Source organism: Moschus berezovskii, chromosome 21, assembly GCF_049115385.1.
Source record: "Moschus berezovskii isolate FMDL1 chromosome 21, NW_MosBer_1.0, whole genome shotgun sequence".
NCBI classification, from domain to species: domain Eukaryota; kingdom Metazoa; phylum Chordata; class Mammalia; order Artiodactyla; family Moschidae; genus Moschus; species Moschus berezovskii.
Genome location: NC_142480.1, coordinates 12,908,380 through 12,929,177, shown reverse-complemented (window position 1 = coordinate 12,929,177; position 20,798 = coordinate 12,908,380). Strand labels below are relative to the sequence as shown.

Genomic DNA, 20,798 nt, shown 5'->3' with positions numbered 1-20,798 from the left:
GCTCAGCAGAGGCCTTCAGATCCTCACTTAGAGCCTGTTTCCTAAGGAGCAGAGTTTCTGGTTTCCTAGCTCACTGCAGAGCTGGGAAGAGAGAAACCAGCTGGGAGCCCTCAGGGTAGGCAGCTGGGAGCAAGGATGTGGGCAGAAAAGGCAGAGGGCCTGAAACAGGAACCCCTGAGAGCTGGGGTGACATCATACACCGAGGACCATGTCATCCACAGGGGAGCAGTTTCCATCCAAAAGGAGTTTTCAAGTGACTGCATGAGGGCAGGTCATATCAAGAGGGCAGATGCATGTGGCATGCTCAGATCTCAGAGTATGAAATGTGTTCTAGAATAGTTCTCCACCTAAGGACATCTAGAGCCAACTGGATTTGATAACCATGATCTTTGTATTAGTTAGCTGTTGCCATGTAACAATTCTCCCTCAACACTCAGCAGCTTAAGACAGCAAACATTTATTGCCCCCTTTTTCTATGGATCAAATCTGGGAGTGGCTTAGCCAAGTCCTCTGGCTAAGGATCTCTCATCGGTGTACTCACCAGCCAGAATACAGTTATGTCAAGGCTCCTGTGGGCAACAATCTGCTTTCAAGATCCCTCGTGAGGCAGTGGGCAGGCCTCAGTCTTGTCCATAGAACAGCTCCAACATCGGGGACTGCTTCCCTGCCCAGCAAGGGCGAGGAGGTGCCGAGATGGAAGCCACAGTCTGTTTGTAACCGAATCTCGGACGTGACAGCCATCACTTTTGCCATATTCTCTTAGGAGCAGATCCCTAAGATCAGGCCACATACACAAGGGGAGCTTGAATGTCAGGTATCTGAGACTGCCCACCACACCCCCAAAAATGAAAGTTAGAGGTAAAACAATTTACCTATATATGATTTTACCAAATCAGCATATGCCCAAACTATATCATAAAAGACAAAAGTAATTAATAATAAAAGAATCCATCTAGTGTGTAACTGTTTGGGCAGGAAGATGCTGGAACGCTGAGTGATGTAATCTGTTGCCCTCATACGGGAAGTCTCCAGGCCCGATGGCTGCCAGTGCAGGCTGATATGCTGGACTGGCCCCCCCTTGAGTGGTGTTGACATTGATGATGGAATTTTATGAAATTATGAATGACTCCTGATAAAATCCTAAGCTGAGCAAAGTACAGTCATCCCTCTCCACTTGCATGATAGCTAACTCACTAGAAAATTCAGTATTTATTAAAACTATGTAAAAATACTTTGATTTATAAAATGGAGTTAAGTTCGAGCCTCAGGTCATTTTTTTGCTGCTGGCTTAAATATCTAGCAGGACATTTAGAGTGTGTCAAATACGGATAACTCCTCTGGGAGAAACATTTTACACACTTGAGACTGTCTGGTGTCCCTGGTCTTCATCCTGTAAATGCCAGTAGCCTTCCACTGGGTAATGAAAAACTGACACTGTCCCCATAAGTGTCCCCCAAGTTCCCCAGATGGTGATACCAGGCTCCCCTCTGTTGATGTGATACCAGGCTCCCCTATTCCTCTTGCTCAGAGCCTTGAGTCTGGGGAGCCTCAGAGCAGTGCCCAGGCAGGATGACCCTGTCCGAGTGGCCTCCCAAAGCAGATCCAGTGTGTGCTGCCCACCTGAAAACCAGCAGAGGGTGCAGTGGGCCCAGATCCAGGGTGCAGCCCTTGGCCTGTCCTGGCTTCACGTGTAGGGACCCCAGTGTCTCCAAGATCTGATTGGTGGGCACAGCCTCCTCCTGTGTGCACTGGGCCTGGCCGGGGCAGTTACAGGATGCCTCCCAGGACCACAAAGGCATCATTTGTCTGCATCCCACATAGGGGATGCTGGGCGGAGTTGTTGGGCAATGTCAGGGCCCTCTTAACGAAGCTGTGGCAACCTCACCATCACCCCCGGCCTCCCTTCAAGTGGTACAAGTGGGTCCTTTTTCCTCAGAGCTTCCAAAGGGCTTATTCTTTATTTTTAAGACAATGACACCCTTTCCTCCCCACCCACTCCACCCCACCCTACCCCATCCTACCCCACAGAGAAGTACCAAAGATGGAGGGAGGGAAGGATAGATAGATAGATATGCAGGCACAAACATACATACAGAGATACCTTTTCAGTTTTTAAGATTCTTGATTTCAGCAACCCTGTTCCATTAATGAGGGCAGACCCCTGCAGATGGGCCCCCATGGCTACTTGGATTATCAGAAGGCCAGACCAGCTCTCTTTGGAGACCCACACTAGGCCTCATCCTGCAGCATCTGCAGACCAAGGTTTCCACTAAGGAAGGGTCACTTCTACGTTTGAGAAACCCAGACCCAGAGAGAGGTGCCAGCTTTCTGTGAAAATCAGAACAAGCTGGTGTGCGTCACCTCACAGTACTTAGGGGTCTGTGTTTGTTCTTCTTTTGGAGTGAATCAGTCCCCCACTCTTGTTTCTTTTGCCTTCCCAGTTCATATATGATGAAGAAATTGTGTGGTAAGTTTTAAACGTTTCTTTTTCATTTTTCATTAGTATCCTTGTTTGTTGGTTTCACTGAATCTTTTTAAAAATTATTTTTATAAACATAAGAACTTGTGAAAGTAAAAAAGACTATTATTCTTTTGTAATATTTATTTATTCTTGACTGTATAGAGTTTCAGTTGCAGTATACAGAATCTTCATTGCAGTGCACGGGCTTCTCTCTACTTGTGGTGTGGCCCCAGAGTGCATGGGCTCTCTAATTGTGGTGCACGGCTGAATTGCCCGTAACGTGTGGGATCTTAGTTCCCCAACTGTGGGTGGAACCTACATCCCCTGCATTGGAAGGTGACTTCTTAACCACTGGACTGCCAGGGACGTCCCAAAAGGGTATCATTCTAAGCAGCCATACCTTTATCTATCCTTTCAAAGTGACAAAGATTGTTGATAGCAAGATATTTTATAAAGCTAAAATAATGAAAACAGTATGATGTTTTGCACAGGAATAAACATGGGCCAGTGTGGAATATTGGGACTTCCCTGGTGTCTTAGAGGTTAAAGCGTCTGCCTGGAATGCAGGAGACCCGGGTTCAATCCCTGGATTGGGAAGATCCCCTGGAGAAGGAAATGGCAACCCACTACAGTACTCTTGCCTGGAGAATCCCATGGAGGGAGGAGCCTGGTAGGCTACAGTTCATGGGGTTGCAAAGAGTCGGACACGACTGAGCGACTTCACCACGACGACGACGAATGTGGAATATGGAACCGAGAACGCAGTAATGGGCCCAGTTCTGGGCTGGGGCACCATGACAAGACAGAGAGTTGGAGATGGGGAGGAGGGCAGCCTCAGATGCTGCAAAATCAAGGAATCCATGTAGAATCCCTCACACCTAATATGAGAATAAATCCCAGATGAATTCAAGATTTTGCTGCAAAAAGCAAAATTAAAGCGTTTTAGGGTAGAATATAAAACTCATCTTTATGACACTGAGGTTGGAAATATTTCTTAATTAAGATAAAAAAGGCACAAACTTCTAAAGAGAAGGTTGATATTTCCACTCTCACCTTTAAGGCATGAATGTATTGGGTTGGCCAAAAAGTTCATTCAGATTTACCCCACGATATTGCTGCTGTTGTTCAGTCACTAAGTCATGTCTGACTCTTTGCAGCCCCATGGACTATAGCACGCCAGGCTTATCTGTTCATCACTATCTCCCTGAGTTTCCTCAAACTCATGTCCATTGAGTCAGTGATGCCATCCACCCATCTCATCCTGTCGCCCCCTTCACCTCTTGCCCTCAATTTTCCGCAGCATCAGCGTCTTTTCCAATGAGTTAGCTCTTCGCATCAGGTGGCCAAAGTATTGGAGCTTCAACATCACATCGTATTTTCCGTAATATGTTATGGTAAAAACCTGAGCAAACTTTTTTGCCAACCCACTATCTTCCACAAGCCATAAAAACGTTCTCTTCGTTGACAGTGATTGAGATCTGTATCCTGTGTGTGATTATTTGTGGGAATGTATTCATGAGGCCTGATGTGAGCAGCTGCATGCTATGGGACCAGAGCATGCTGGTTCTGGGTCTACCCCATCTGTGAGCCAGAAAGTCTCTTTCTTCTGGGTCTCCTCTTCCTCACTTGTAAATGGAGTTCTGGGGGAGTGGTCAGATCATCGACAAACCCCTTTGTCGCTCTGCTGGGCTCTGGGCTCTGTCAGCAGAGGAAGAGCTCCCCAAAATGACTGCAGCTCATGTTGGGCACCTAGTAGGGCTTCAGGACACATTCCTCAGATGACCCAACAAGTTAAGTCATGGGACTGCCCAGAGGCTTGTGTTCTGAGCTACAGAAATCCCTACCACATGTGGAGTTGGATACTGCTTCTGCAGGACGACAGGAAGAGTGCACCCCAGAAAGGCCCCCACCCTGCATTCTACCCAAGAGGCTACTGTGCCCAGCCTCTCTCTTCAGGCAGTTCTTAGGGCACCTTCCCACCTGCACCCCCAGCTCCTCTGGTCTCTGACCGGAATCTCATGTGACCGTAGGGCCCTTTAGGGTCAAGTCTGCATGACCCCTGGCCACTCCCCTCCCTTCCCTGGGATGAGGTGCTGTGCTAAGTTACTCTTTGCGACTCTTTGCAACACCATGGACTGTAGCCCCCCAGGCTCCTTTGTCCATAGGGATTCTCTGGGCAAGAATACTGGAGTGGGTTGCCTTTTCCTTCTCCAGGGCATCTTCCCAACCCAGGAATCGAACCCATTTCTCCACATTGCGAGTGAATTCTTTACCGTCTGAGCGGCCAGGGAAGCCCAAGAATACTGGAGTGGGTAGCCTATCCCTTTTCCAGAGGATATTCCTGACCCAGAAATCGAACTGGGGTCTCCTGCATTGCAGGCAGATTCTTTAGCAGCTGAGCCACCAGGAAAGCCCTGGGATGAGGTGGTTCTTCCCTTTTCTAGGTGATCAGAGGAGCTCCCCCTGAGTCCTGCAGAGCCCCTGTAGTTGAGAAGACCCCACCCCAGCTTCTCTGTTACCAAGCAAGTGCCAGAAGGCCGGGCAGATGGGAGCTGGGCAGCTCGTCCACTGGTCTGGGTCCTGGGTCAGGGAAGGTGACAGGACACCCCACCCTGCCCCACCCGCTGTGCCAGGCACTCCCAGCCCCCAGCCACGGGCTTCCCTGGTTCTAACCAGTCTCCTTTCTCTCTCTGAGGTGGGAAGGCCTGGTGCTCATCATCTTGTACGTGTTTTACATCCTGATCATGAAGTAAGTGCCCTTTCTCCTCTCCTGGACGGTCTCAGCCCTGATTCCATACCCTGCTGCAGCCTTTTGTCAGAGTCAGAAGAAAACCTCTGTCAGCCCTTTTGGTCATTTTTGGCCACCCCATTTCTCCAGGGGACACCCTGCTGGGGCAGCCAGGGTGGGGAAGGATATTCAGACTCTGTTGTACAGCACCATCCACAGGTGGGCCAAGGCGGGTGGCTGGTGGCAGGAGGGTGAGGCCGCTCCCTGAACAAATAACAGTCAAGGACCTCTCTCCACCATGTCCCACAGCCTTGGCCCCAGGGTGGCTGCTCTTGATGCGGCCTCTATAAATCCCCTGATAATTTAATGCCACTCTTTCAAAAGAGCCAGGCAGCTCCAATCTCTCCAGACTCATAAAATGCCACCTCTGGAGGCTGTCACCTTGCACAACTGCAGAGGGTACTGCAGGTAGCTCTACAGGTGCAGACACTGGGTGGGGGCTGTGCACCCTTGAGGCCCTCCGGAAGCTTCCCCCGGTCAGAATCATCTCAGAACTACCCATGACGAGTAGCGTTCAGTCATAAAAAGGAGAGTATGACTCATGCCATGATGTGGATGAACCTTGAGGGCATCATACTGAGTGAAAGGAGTCAGGTCACAAAAGGACAAATATTGGGCCATTCCACTTCTGTGAGGTGCTGAGGAGACTCCGATTCCCAGAGGCAGGCAGCAGATGAGAGCTCGATTACCAAGTGCCTGAGGGAGGGCGTCATTAATGATTCCTTGACGAATGAGAACAGAGTTCTGTTTGAGATACTAACAATTTGAGGACTAGATGGTGGCGACAGTTGCACCACCTTAGAGATGTAATTATGGCCACCGAAACGTGAGCCTGAAAATGGAAAATAGTTAAAACAGAAAATTTTATGTCAGATGTATTTTTCCACAATTGAAAAAAAAAAAAAGCTCCCCATGAGCTAAGCCAAATTCAGATTTTTTAACTTTCTCCTCACACCTCCGCAGATAATTAAAAAAGAAAACACCACTGAGGTTTATGAGACTATGAATCCCCACGTTGACATAAAACACATATCGTGTTTTCTAAAAATGGATGGTAAGCTGTCAAAACTGCAGGAGAATTGTCTTTAAAGGTCTCCTCTCTGAGTGCCTTTGGGTGAGGCCACCAGCCTGGGGTCTGGAACAGAGTCTCCTCTCTGTGGGGACAGTGGCGCTGGCCGGATGGTGTGGGGACAGGGCCTCCGGGCACCCACAGGAGCAAGGCCAGGCCTGGGAGCGCCTGCTTCGAGCCTCTCCCGAGGCTGGGCTGAGCTGCTTTTGTTAGGACAGGCTTATGGTGCGCGTAAGTAGGCATCAGTCATTTTCTTGAGCTAAAAGTCTCTTATGACCCCAGGAAGCCCATTCAAAAGGGGCAGGCCCCATTGTTCCAGGGTTCCTGACAGGAAACTCTTGTCAGCTCAGCTGAAAAGATTAGGATTAACATAAGTATGCTATTGATACTATGTATAAAATAGATAATGGGAACCTACTGTACAGCACAGGGAACCCTACTCATTGTTCTGGGATAAATTTAATTGAAAGAAAGGCGCAAAAAAGAGGGGATGTCTGTGTGTACAGAGCTGATTCACCTTGCTATACGGTAGAAACTCACACAACATTGTAAAGCAACTATTAATATAATCGAATAAAAATTAATTTTAAAAAACCCCTTAGCTCCCCACCCCATCACCCAAGGCCAAGCTCACTGCAGGGGCACAGGGGAGGGGGAGGAGGGCCCTGCCCACTCCCCCCGCCAGCCACTCCCCTGCCCCGTCTCTCCTTCAGCTCTGACCTCCCGCCTTAACTAACTTGCAGGTACAATGTGAAGATGCAGGCCTTTTTCACAATCAAACAAAAGACCATTGCAAACGGCAACACGGTCAACAGTGAGCTGGAGGATGGTAATGATTACTGTGATAGTAGCTCTGATGACCCTTCCCTGCCATTGCTGGGGCAAGGTAAGGCTGAGCAGACAGGAGGGGGCGAATGTGCCATTAAAACCACACACACACACACACACACCATAAGCTGTCACTGTCTCCCTTGGTCACAGGACCCTACATGAGGAGAGCAAGTGACGTGGAAGCTGTGGTTCAGATGGGACAAGGATGAGCCCAGGGTCCACAGTCACGTCCCCAGGGGTCGCCCCAGGCCTCCTGAGGAAGGCTCAAGGCCTGCCTGGCTTTCCTGACATGCAATGAACCATATCTCTGACCCGGGTCAAAAGCCAATGATAGGAAGCTGAGGACTTGCGAAGGCAGAGCAAGTGGGGTTTCCTGTGGTTTTTCAGATGCCAGGCCTCCGTTCTGGAGAGCTCTGTTCTAGACAGACCACTGACTCATTGCCCAGAGGAACAGCAAAGCTGGGAAGGACTCCATGGAGCTGGAGAGGAATTCCAGACCTGCCCCCAAGATCCCCACTGGAAGTCCCTTCTCCTGGGGGCTGTGACCTGGTCTCCTCAGCTTCTCCCTGGACCCTTGTCTGGGGATTCTGGGCCTCCAAAGCCAGCCCATGTCTGTCAAGTACCCCCAAATGTCTGGGCCTGACCAGCTACTACCTTGGGAACCTTGTCTTCAATTCTTTTTATTTTTTGGCCGAACCTTGCATCATGCAGGATCTTAGTTCACTAACTAGGAATCGAACTCATATCCCCTGCAGTGGGAAGCTCAGAGTCTTTACCACTGGACCACCAGGGAATTCCCTATTCTCAATTCTTAATCCAGCCAGTTACCAGGTGATTCCATCCAGGGGGGCAGTTCTGCCAGGGAGCCAAGAGCATTGATGCCCTCTCCCATCCAAGACTTGTGTTAAGGTCTGAATAGGTTCTTAGAGTCAGGATCTGGGGGAAAAAACAGCTTTAACTGGCATTGCCGATGAGTTCCACCCACGGTGTCAGTAAAGGTCTCCTTTAACCAGGAGAAAGCACCGTGGACCAGCCTCCTGAGGGGTATTTGTGTTTTACTCCTCATGGCCTTGGGCAAGCCACCGTCTCTTTAGGTCACTTTAATTCCTAATTCCTATAGGCTCAGAGGGGACCGTTTGCCCATGCTGAGATATATAGGGGCTGAAATCTATACTCCTAGGCACTCCCCTCAGCCTCCACCCTGGGGTGGGTCAGGATAGGAGCTTCTCCCTGTGTGCACTTTGAGCAAGTGCTGGGTTGGCCAAAAAGTTCGTTTGGATTTTTCCAGAAGCTGGTGTGGAAAACCCGAACAAACTTTTTGGCCAATCCAATCTCTTCTGTCCCATCTCAGGTAACCCCCAGGAGGAAGGCGCCTGTCGTGGGTGCTGAGTGAGGGGTGGATCCTCCCCACGTGGAAGGAGGAAGGCTGCTGGGGAGAGGGTATGGGTGCAGCCAAGGTCACAGGCCCACCCCTGGGGGCCCCAGGAAGGAGGCCAGCAGAGCACAGGCCGGTGCCATGTGCCTGTTTCTTAGACGCGAGAGGCTGCCCCAGAGGAGAGCCGTTTCCAGAACAGCCTTGTCAGGAGGGGAGGAATCAGTGTGGCCGCTGTTTGGGATTTTTAGCTCCACAGACACGGTGGCTCCAAAGCGGGTCCCCCCACTCCTCACAGTTTCTTAAGACAGAGGCTCAGTCCAGGTTCGAAGCATGAGACAGGGCGCTCAGGGCTGGTGCGCTGGGATGACCTGAGGGATGGGATGGGGAGGGAGGTGGGAGGGGGGTTCAGGATGGGGGACACATGTACACCCATGGCTGATTCTTGTGAATGTATGGCAAAACCCACTACAATACTGTAAAGTAATCAGCCTCCAATTAAAATAAATTAATAAAAAAATAAAATGTCTATTCAGGTTTTCAAAAAAAAAGACAGAGGCTCTTCATGGCCATCCTTGTACATTGAGATCAGGGCTCTTGGGGTCTTCTGGACCTTCATGGTGAGAGGAGAGATTCTGTGTGCTGAGTCATTCGGGCCAGTGGGAGACACCCGCATCCTCAGGTGCCAGCCCCGGGAGCTACCTGTGCCCATGTGGCTGATGGAGGAGGCTGGTCCCCAGCTCGTGTGTCAGGGATGTGAGTACTTCCTCTTCCAGGCAAATTCAGGCTGCCCTGAGGCCACATGGGGCCTTTCCAGGGGCTCTCTGGTGGCCCTCACTTTTGCACTTTTGTCAGTAGGATTTCCCACAAGTTTATTGCTTTTCCCCAAACCTCGAAGTCCAGGACAATTTCTGGAAAATTGGAAGATTAGTCACAAGACTGTCCCCTAAGGCCAAGGAAAGGAGGGGACATAGGTCTCCCTCCAGCTCTTATCAGGGTGAATGCATTTAGATAAAGGCCGAGGAGGAAACCCTGCTGGGGCAGGGTTGGGGGACGTAGGCCTGGAATTGGAGAAGTTGGAACCTAGAGATGCAGCCCCGGATGGTGGCTGCTCCGTTCTTCTCGGGCCTGTGCTCTTCAGGTCTCCTTCCTGGGTCTCCTTCGGTGGGACCCTCTCCCCAGCAGCCTTCCTCCTTTCATGTGGAGAGATCCACCCCTCACTCAGCACTCACAGGCGCCTTCCTCCTGGGGCTACCTGAGACGGGACAGAACAGATTGGGTTGGCCAAAAAGTCCGTTTGGATTTTCCATTCCCTCTTAAGGAAAATTCCACACGAACTTTTTGGCTGATCCAATACTGGCTCAATGTGCACACAGGGTATGGGGTGGGGTGGGCAAGCGGGGAAGTGTTTGTGACTCACTGAAGGGCACTGTCCCCTAGAAGCAGATTGACTGGGGCAGGAGATTACACCCCAGGGTGGGGGCGGGGGCCTGAGGAGAACAGGGCTTCAGGACTTTGCCCTTTCTGACAGTGTTGCCACAGAATCTTTCAAACTCAGAGCTCATCTCCCCTGGTCCTCAGTCTCCAGGCAGGTCACATAAACCACCTCATCCAGGGTTGTCAAAGATCTCTGGCTTATAGTTGCTTTCAGGAAGACACACACACAAAACCTTAATTTTGCTGTTTTGCAGTTTTGGTATTTCCCATAGATGTAAAATCAAACTTTTTTTAACCCAACCTCTTGACAGGAAAGGAGACATTGCCTTTTTACCCCCTACTCCTATAAAATGCCATTATGTACATGAATGCTCTTAAAGATCATGCAGTTCAGCTCACCAGATCAGCACAAGCTGGTGTTCTCTTTTAGGGGGAACAGCATCCTCCAGTTTTGTTCTGCACACAGTTTTTTTCTTTCCCCTAAAAGTTTTACACATTTTTTATACCACACTTCAATTCTGCTCAAGAAAGCAGAGCACAATACACGAAGGAAAGTGTCCAGGATGGAGGCAGGCGGGCACCCCATTTCCCACCATGGCTGGAGGTCTGGCCTCTCCTTGCTGGCTGTCAGGTGGCCTTGCACATGACCCGATATCTGGGGCCATTTTGACCACCAGCTGGGCTCACTGTAGGACCTTTCCAAGTTTCCCTGGCCCTGGACACAACTTTGGCTTGGAACGGGAAGGGAGCTGGCCTTAGGTTGAACTTCCGGGTTAACATGCTGACACTGGCTGGGTTACCTGCTAAGCAGGTGGTGGGTGGTGCCAGGATGAGATGCCCAAGAAGCCAAGTATCATGGCCTTTTCCTCCTCCTAAGCCCAATTGTTCCTAAGGTGATGCCTTTGAGAGGGCTGGCTCTGCCTGTGGAGCACATGCATATATTCCTGGTTTCCCCTCCCTCGGAGGTGGGGGCTCCAGAGGACGGGGGTGTCAACTATAAAAGATGCACAGGCACCAATTTGTAGTTGACAGAGGGATTCCAGTTTTCCTGCAGCAGGGCAGGGCCTCGGGCACGAGGGCTTCTGCTCCTCAGGGTGGGACAGAGCTGTGGATTTCAGCCAGGAGAGGGGCCATCCCCAAGGCCAGAGATCCCGAGCACTGAAGTCCCCCTACTAACACCCTCCTTCACATAACCCCCGGCATCTTGGCCACCATCAAGAATGCTGCCCCAGACTCCCGGCGTCCACCGCACGCTAATCATCTCTGCAATCTCTGTTGGCCTTTGTCTCCTTAACACTTCTCCTCTTCTAAATTGTAAGTAATCTGCTTTGACCCAAGCAATAACACATGCATTTAAGAAACACCCACGAGTCCAATGCACGCCTCATTGGCGGTTAGTATTTGTCTCCCACAAATGCATGGTCCTCCCGGCTTTGGTTCTAACCACGTGCCTCCTGTCTGCTGAGCCTTGCTGCCTGTTGGGTGAGGGTGTGTGTGTCTGGTGTGCCTTTGTTTGTGTTTGTGCTATTAACTCTCATGCAGGTTTGCTCTGACTGCTCCTAGTTACCCTGTTATCCAGGAAGGACACTCATCAGGAGCTGGTGACCAGTGGAGAGGGACGGGCATACCTGCTTTGGCAGCCCCTCAGAGGGGAAAGGCTCCCCTGCTTCTTTGTGCTGTGTTCAGGAGTGTTTCTATTTCTGGACCCTCCTGGGCTCTGGAGTTAACTGTCAAGCCCCCCAGGGACTCCAGCCCAGAACATGTTCCTACAGGTGGTGGGGAAGGTCCAGGGTCCAAGGAGATTTGTTCTTCAGCCTCATGAGTGGAAGCAAAGGGTCAGAGAGAGTGGCCTCCCTGCTGGAGGGTGCTAATTTCACTGGAGACACTGGTCTTGGCCAGCAGCTCACTGTGCACCCCTCACAAACGGGCTCCTCTCCTGGGTCTCAGCTGCCTCGTCAGGGCCTGTGAGTCAGATCTTTGACCTCGCTCCTACCGCCTCATGGAGAACAAATTTGGAAGCATAGTGTGCCAGGTGGAGATGGTTCCTCTAAGACAGAGCAGGTAGCTTCACAGGAAGCTTAGAACCAGTGCTCTCTGTTACGTCCCAGCATTTTCCCTTTAGGGGGCCCTTGTCCATGTGTTTAGTCTGAGCCTCTGTAAATGGTGGGGAAGAAAGGTCCCCCTCAGAGTCGTTGGTGAGAGGTGGCAGGGGTCCAGTTCACTTTGTAGGGGGGCTGCCCCGTGAGGCTTAGGCGAGGAACTGAAAGACCCTTGCATTTAGCCAAGGCTGGGCCCCAGAAGAGAGGGTCATCACTCAGCGGAGGGACTAGCCCTAGAGATGTGTATACGGTCCTGTAACAGGGGGACCCTGGGGATCTGTTCAATACTTGTGGGTGGTTCAGACCCTGGTGGGTCGCTCTACTAATGGGAGGATCTGCAGCCAGGCTCCCATGTGGCTACCAGCTGCTGAGACCACAGCCCAAGAAGTCTGCACCTCGGGGGGATGTCAGTCACCCCAGCCCTGGGGTTTTGCCCTGGGGGTTCTCAGCACTAATCATGGCTTTGTGTTCAATATAGTGAAGGAGGAGCCGCAGTACAACAAAAACCCAGTGGTGATGGTGGACGAGGTCATGAGCTCCAGCCCTCCCAAGTTCACCTTCCCAGAGGCAGGCTTACGCGTAATGATCACCAATAAATTTGGGCCCAGGACTCGTCTGCGGATGGCCAGCAGGATCATAATAAATGAGGTAAGTTTCCTTCAAGGCCCGTGAGACCATGTGAACCTGAGGCCTTGGGTGGGTTCCAGCACTGCAGGAAGCTCTGGCTTGTCAGGACATTTCCTGGCATTGGGCCTGAAGTGTCCTCTGCCGGGCTGGTGTTTATCACCACACCTGTTGAAGCAAGGAAGCCCAGACAGCACCCACAGGCAGCAAATGATCCTATCAGGAAGGAGTTTAAGGCAGGTAGCAATCAAATACCATGTCTGCCACGTTCCACTAAATATTTTGTCAAGTACTAGAGAAAGACTAATTGGAGAAAGACTGGTCTGAAGTACAGATTTTTTTTTAAATGTTACTCAGGGCAAAAAAAAAAAAAAAAGAATACACACCTATTCTCTATGGATAGAGCAACTCTAGAAGAAAACTGAAAGACTATAGAAGCCTTCTGGTTTATCTTTCTCAGCATGTGGATCCATTACCTCCTTTATTATAACGGAAAGTGAAGTGAAAGCCCAAGTCGTTCAATTGTTTCCAACTCTTTCCAACCCCATGGACTATATAGTTCATGGAATTCTCCAGGCCAGAATACCGGAGTGAGTGGCTGCTCCCTTCTCCAGGGGATCTTCCCAACCCAGGGATCGAATCCAGGTCTCCCACATTGCAGGCAGATTCTTTACCATCTGAGCCATCAGGGAAGCCCAAGAATACTGGAGTGGGTAGCCTATCCCTTCTCTAGCGGATCTTTGCAACCCAGGACTCCAACCAGGGTCTCCTGCATTGCAGGCAGATTCTTTACCAGCTGAGCTACCAGTGTTATAACTTATGTCTCTTTTAATGCAACCTCAAGGTAGCTGCAGATCTTCTTTTTCCAAGGATAATTCTCTCTTGATTCCCATAAAGCTAGAGTCATGACCCCGTTCCCACTGCTACCATTCATACTCCTACTGAGTCACGCCCCACCTGCTTAAAAGTCTGTCCTTGCACAGCTGTTGCTCAGTCCAAACTTGGTCTGTTCACCACAGGACAGGCCAATTAACTGAGAGATTAGGTGTTGAAGCAATGACTAGGACATTATTTGGAAAGCAAGTGATTGAGAAGATGGCAGACTAATGTTTCAATAGGACAGAGGTGGGGAGGGGGTAGTTGAGTAGATAAAGACCTTTATCTTGCAGAAATCTCCTGGACTGGCCAACCTGGGGAAGAGGGGTGATGTCTTAATCAAAGGGGCAGGCTCCCCTGAGGCAGGCCTTTAGGGAGAGAATGTGTTAATCTCTTCAGGAAGAGGGTCAGGGTTCCCTGAAAAGTATTAGTCACTCAGTAGTGTCCAACTCTTTGCAACCCCATGAATTGTAGCCTGCCAGGCTCCTCTGCCCATGGAATTCTCCAGGCAAGAATACTGGAGCTGATGACCATTCCCTTCTCCAGGGGCCCCATTCCCTTCTCCAGGGGATCTTCCTGGCCCAGGGTTCCCTGAAGCATGTTATTATGTATGATTATAATAACAAAAGGTGGCACCAGTGATAAAGAACCCACCTGCTAATGCTGGAGACATAAGAAACTCTGGTTGGAAGATCCCTTTGCCGGAGCGAGGTGGAGAGGAGGCATGGCAACCCTCTCCAGTATTCTTGCCTACAGAAGCCCATGGACAGAGGAGCCTAGTGGGCTCCAGGTGAAAAATGTAATTTTTCAAAGGTTAAAGTCAAACAGATCCATCATGGAGTCAGAACTGGTTCTTCTCTGCAACACAGCTCTTTGCAGGGTTTTTTGTTTGTTTGTTTTGTTTTGACTATAAGGAAGACCTTTCATTTAACCCTTTCTGGGTAGTAAAATATTATGCCTGGGCATGCGTCTCAGATGTAGATCACTTTTCTCTTTTAGGTGGCTAAATGTTGTGGACATGTTTGTAGGAAAAAAAAGTTTTAGATTTCCACCCAGTCTTAGACTTCATGATTTAGGAGTCCCTGCCTGAAACCAATTTGAAGCCAGTTAATGGTCAATTCCTGTTTCTTTTGGAAAAAATAACATGCTTCCATTTTAAGTCATAATGACTTTTTTGCCCATCTTTTTGCTTCCAGTAACCACAAGGATAAGTGTTAGGCACACAGTTATGGAGTATTGCCTTGGGGGCATGTGTACTGACTCTTGGTTTCCTGCTGATGTAACTGGGAAGGAGATATGTGTCCATGTGTGATGATTATTACCCACAAGGCTTTAATCCTAAAGCATAAATATTTTTAATGAGAGCCAGATAAAGATGAGCTGTGCAAAGGCAAACAGATTTTCAGAAACATGGAAACCTGTTAATTTCTTGGTATGTGGTTTCTGCCTTTCTCCAGTTTAGTAGAAACCTGCTGACTTGGCTTCTGCTTGGGTGGAAAGAAGGCAGACTTGGTCAACAGCTATAAGGAAACAGGGGAGGGAAGAGGTCTAATTGGTTCAGAGGACACCCATTACACATGGCGAAAGATTTGGGCAGCAGAAGCCTTCCAAATGTCTACTAACCCTATAAGATGCTCAAATGAAAAGGGAAATGCAAATTAAAACCACAATTAGATTCCACCGCACATCCACCAGAATGACTAAAATGGGAAGAACTGACAACATCAAGCATTGACAAGGATGGGAAGCAACTGAAATTATAACCCGTTTCTGGTACAAGTGTGAAATGGTTCAACTTGCACCTACCTTACGATCTCACAATCCCACTTCTAGATAAATACCCCAGAGAAATGAGTGCATATGTCCACAAAAGGGCACGGTCGTGGCATTCTTCCTGATAACCAAAAAGAGGAAATAACCCAAATGCCCATCAAGTGACAAAGGACATACTGTGTGTTTTTCACACCGTGGAGTACTATAAACCCCTGGAAAATAACGAACTACTGATTCATGCAACAAGATGGATGAACCTCACAGATATTAGGTTGAGTGAGAGAAGCCAAATATAAAATAGTATGTACTCTCTGAATCCATTTATAGGAAATTCAAGTTCAGGAAAAACTTAATTGTTGTGTATAAAAGTCAGAATGGGGTTACATTAATTACTTCTGGAGAGAGGAGACCCTTAGCAAGTTGTCTGAGAGGCTGGAAATGTTCTACATCTTAATATGAACCATCACTGGCCCATTATACAATATGTAAATGCAATTTTTGCATGATATACCTGAAATAAGATTTTTTAACTATGCAAAGCCTCTCCTGTGAATGTCTTCTGGTGGTTTATGACCATCCACTGGGAAAGGCAGAATGATTGCTTTTATCCAGTGTCATGGCCTAGTTTGTCAGGTTGACACTAAGAAGAAACCCTGGGCTCTGACCGATCCCCTTGCTGATACTGGTCCGAGTGGAAATGTGCAAACTTAGCTGGATTCTAAGGTCCTGGAGCCGTTTCTCAGGCAAACCCGAAGCCAGGGGCATTGTTCTAGAAATGCTTCAGGGCCACCTGCCTGTGAGGAACCAAGCAACAGGGTGCAGCTTCGTCACACGCCTGGGTGTCTGTCTTCCCTCCTGTCCATACAGAGGCAGAGGCTGATCAACTCAGCCAACGGCGTGAGCAGCAAGCCGCTTCAGAACGGGAGACACGAGAGCATCGAGAACGGGAACGTGCCCGTGGAAAACCTGGAAGAGCCACAGCGGGACCAAGAGCCCCCGCCGCAGCCCCCGGAGCCAGAGCCCGTGGAGGCCGCTTTCCTGTCCCCCTTCTCCATGCCTGGTGAGTCCTGGGGGCCAGGGCTCTCGGGTCACACTGCTGGGGGCTCCGAGGGTCCAAGCCTGGGTCTTCAGGATGGAGAGCTGGACCCAGGAGGGCAGGGTCTAACAATAAGTCACTCGATGAACACTTCCTCGGTGCTGAACTGTGGGTTAGAGCCACTATAGGAAGCAGGTACTGCCCAGGGTTGGGGAGCCTGGGGTGGGGGACAGCTGGGCAAGTGGAGGCCTGGGAAGTGACCCAGTAACCCCTAGAAACCACACTCAAATGCCCAGGGCAGCTGGGCTTTCTCATGCAGTGAGAGAAAACAAGCGCATACGTTATTTTTATGGACATGCTCAGACTCTCCAGCCCTTCCAGTGTGGGCAGGCCATTTTGCCCATGTGTTGCATATGTGCTGGGACAGGATATGCTAAAGCCACACATGATCTTTAGACAGTTACACCTTATGTGTTTGACGATACCTCCTACCTATAAATAAGTTAGAGCAGATGTGGCTCTGGCCCAAGCCTGAGTGTCCTCCCATCTCATTGGATGGGCCCCAGTGTCATCTGACTGCCAGCTCCTCGCTGACCTCACCTCTGCTCCAGCCACACGGGCCTCCTCACTGTCCTTCTCAGAAAGTAGCAAGCATGCTCCTGCCCAGGACCTTTGCACTTGCCGTTTGCTGAAACGCGCTCTGTTCTGCTACCAGTATCACTCACTTCCTTACCTTCCTCGGGTTTCTGCTTAAATGTCGCCTTCTCGGTGTGGCCTTCTCTGACCACGCTAATTTAAGTATCTTGTATATATATCTTTTACCTTGTGTGTCTCCCCGGCTAAAATATCAGCTCCGTGCCACCAGGTATCTTTGTTTCACTCACTGTTGTATCCCCAGTGCCCAAGCCTGACACATAGTAGGTGCTTAGTAGATGTCCATCAGGTGAATGATCTCAGGAATTTGTGTGTGAGAGGATCCCCAGACACACCCAGTCTGTCTCCATCTTTAGCCATACTCCTCTGCAGTCCATGATGGGGAATAAAGGCCTGAGCTCTTTAGCCCCATCTTGGAGGTTTCTTCCTGGTGTCCTGCCATCCTGAATGGCGGCAGAATTCCAAGATTTTCAAGCCCAAAACTTGATGTTTTTCCAAAAAGATTTCTGTGTTTAACAGCAGGCTCACAGATGGCACCTGATTTGGGAGATGGCTTGGGTTGGGGAGAGGAGAGGCGAGGGAGTGTGGTCCCAGGGAGGAGGATGCAGGCACAGTCCAGGAAACAGCCTACCTTGCTGGGGGTTCGGACTGAGGAGAAGCTACCCTTTGGGGGTTCTGTTCTCCAGCCCCAGGAGGTGGATGGAATCCCCATTTTACAGGTGTGGGGCCTGACACGATCATTACCACCACCCGCTACTGCCGCTTCCTCTGGATGCTGCTCCTGACCCCGGTTATTGTCCAGGGCTCTGCAGGAAACCAGGGAAGGGACCTGCCCTTTGGGGCAGCTGCCATTCTGTAAAGGGAGGCAGCCTCATGTAAGGGCAACTCATCTTTCCATTTCCTTGAAGCTTTGAGTTTGGCAGGACTGCATTGGGTGGTCCCCAGGGCCAACCACCCCACTCCTCTCATCGTGGTGCCAGAATCTGATGCTCCTTTGACAAGTGGCTTGTGGGAAACCGAGTCTAGCTCCCTGCAGGGACTCTGGGCAGGTCACCTCCTGAAGTGAGGAGCTCAGAATGCTGTCCTCTTGCAAGGTCTGGGACCAGATCGCTCCCAGGTTCTCTGCACCCACGAACCCTTTCCCAGGGAGCTCCGCCTTTCCTGGCGGGTGGGAACTTCCTGTTGAAGTTGGTCCCACATTCCTCTTCAAGCCAGAGGCTCCGGGACATTCCCCTGGGCTGGCCCTCAGCAGAGCTTCCGCCCAGGGCTCGCCTCTGGAATGGGCCGGGGCTTCCTGTGTCCCTGCGGAAGCTCCCTTTGTGTCCCTGCGGAAGTGTTTCCAGGTGGCGCCCTGGGAAACCACAAGTACTTCCTCTCCATCTCCTCTAACCTCAATGTGAGAAGCGGGGGCTGGGGAACGGGGTTGTGTGGCAGCTGCCTGTTTAGGTGTGTCCAGCGGCCAAGGGAAGTTGAGGCCAGTGTGGACAGGGGTTCACAGGGATGTGGAGCCAGGCAGTGGGACACAGCACCTGGGAGAGATTCCGCAGAGCCAGCTGCAGGCCATCCGTCCACCCGCTCATCCTCGTCCTCTTTTCAGCTCGTCTCTGGTTGTGGCTCAGGGGTGAAGACACTGCCTGCAGTGCAAGAGACTTGCCGGAGACATGGGTTCGATCCCTAGGTTGGGAAGATCCCCTGGAGAAGGAAATGGCAACGCACTCCAGTATTCTTGCCTGGGAAATCCCATGGACAGAGGAGCCTGGTGGGCTACAGTCCAGGGGGTCACAAAGAGCTGGACACGACTGAGTGACTAAACAGCTGGTTGTGGCAACACAATGATCTGAGACCGTGGGGAGGCCCTGAGGGGCTTTAGGGGAGGGTGGAGCTAGTGTTCCCCAAACCGGGCCGGGAAGGAAGCTGGGGCCAGGGGCGGGGTAAGGGGTGGGGCACTGGGAAGAGGGGAAGATCTATGTCCCTCTGGTTCACTTAGAACTAGCGTGGCACACCCTGGACTGCTTGAGACCGCGGTTCTCCCCCCACCCTCCGACTGGGTAGAGCAGGCTATGGTAGAGGCTAAAAATGAGGACCCTGGGTCACCCTGGCCTCCTCACAGACCCCCAGGGATGTCCCCTGAGTGAAAGCCCTGATCAGCCACCAGCATAAACAGGGCAGGAAGGTGCTCAGACCATGCCCTCTGAGTCCCGGGCACAAGACCTGGGAGCTGGGGCCCTGGAGTCTGACCTTTGACCCGGCGGTGGTCGTGGCCAGCCGGCTGCCGGCCTGGTCAGAGAAGCAGGGTGAGGGTCCACCGAGTGAGTGGGCCCCGGAAGCCCCCAGGTGACACATGCGTGCGTTGCTCTGGGCTCCCAGGCCACCTTTGATCCAGGCTTTTCGTGGTTGTGTGTCCCTGTGTGTCTGTGGAAGGAGGGAGACCGAAACCAGGGAAGGCACAGCCCCAAGCTCCTTTCCCTCGCTGCTTCGCGGACGCCTGGGGGAGCTGACCTTGGGCCGGCTGCAGGCAGCCAGGGGCATGCCTTCCCCATGGTGGCAGCCAGGCTGACTGGCCCCCTGATGCCGCGTCTCTGAGGCTGTCCCCACGCCTGGAGGCCCAGAGGACCAGCGAGGGCTGGGCTCCGGCCCGCTGCCCTGGGCTCATCAGGGGCTGCTTTGGCAGGGGGGCCCACCCGCCCCGATGAGCGAAAGGGTCATCCCTGGGCGGACACAGCGCCACGGCAGGTGGGCAGGTGGGCCCCCCTCGCAGCCTGTGCCCTCCCCGCCACTCACACGGTGGATCAGAGTCAGGGACACCCGATCCTCATGGAGCCGGAGGTGAAGCTGAGCCCAGGAAGAGCAGCATCCACCCCGTGGGCTGCCAGCTGCCGCCCACAAAGTCCCCCGAGAGCCCTGCGGACAGGTAACCAGGTCAGCAGGGCCAATGCCCGCTGGGAGGCAGCCCTCTGGGTAGGAGCATCCTGGGGACCCCAGGGTGTATGGTGCCCAGCAGAGGAGTGACCGTGCGAGGCGGCCGGTGCCCAGGGCCCCACACCCACGCGTCTTCCTATTGTGCAGTCTGTGCCCGAGCGGCCCGTGCAGGCCGCGGGCTTCCTCTGGACCATGTGGGCAAGAGAGATAAACTGACCTTCCGGGCCAGCAGCCAAGATAAGGACACCCGGGTACTTGCTCTGGGCGGCATGGGGCCAGGCGCCAGGGCCTCTGCCCCTGGGAAAGGCAGGGCCAGGCCCCACTCCGGGGCCATGGAGGAAGAGGAGGCGAGCGCCAGGCGGCTGCTGCAGGCGAGGGTCCAGCGGGGCCTGCAGACCTAGTGGGCTCTCACGGCAGGGCTGCGGCTCCTGGCCGGGCACCCAGGCCACCGAGGGGGGCGGCCTGCCGATCGGTGATGCCCCCCCACCCCCAGACCACAGCCCTGTGGCCGGTTCCCCGTGGTCGGCCCTCAGATGCCGGCAGTGGGGACGCGCAGTCCTCTTGGCCCTCCCACCCGTGGCTGAGCCGTCGGCCAGTTCCTGTCGTGTGTCCATGTCGCTTCTCCATGAAGCCGGGCCCTGTACCCGCTCCCCTGGAGTGACTGTCACAAGCCTCTGCTGGCCGCAGTCCAGTTCATCACCCAGACGTGCCGCCAGCATTGCCTGCCACCCAGGCCCACCCTCAAAACCTCCGCGGCCCCGGGCTCCCCCAGCAGGACTTCTGCCCCTTGCCGTGTTCCGGCATGTCACCCTCCCCGAGCGTGGGCCCCCCGAGGCTCTGACCCCTCCTTCCGTGGGGG

General features: G+C 52.0%; 1 protein-coding gene across 1 annotated transcript in view; it reads left to right on the top strand.

Moving 5' to 3' along the window:
• The window catches only part of SLC24A4 (solute carrier family 24 member 4), a 68,640-nt gene that overhangs the window by 10,547 nt on the left and 37,295 nt on the right, over nucleotides 1-20,798 (top strand). The window contains exons 7-11 of the mRNA XM_088829704.1: nucleotides 2,442-2,467; nucleotides 5,157-5,210; nucleotides 7,062-7,204; nucleotides 12,536-12,705; nucleotides 16,198-16,390. Of these exons, the coding sequence (XP_088685830.1) occupies nucleotides 2,442-2,467; nucleotides 5,157-5,210; nucleotides 7,062-7,204; nucleotides 12,536-12,705; nucleotides 16,198-16,390 (586 nt within the window). The remainder of the gene's footprint in view (nucleotides 1-2,441; nucleotides 2,468-5,156; nucleotides 5,211-7,061; nucleotides 7,205-12,535; nucleotides 12,706-16,197; nucleotides 16,391-20,798) is intronic.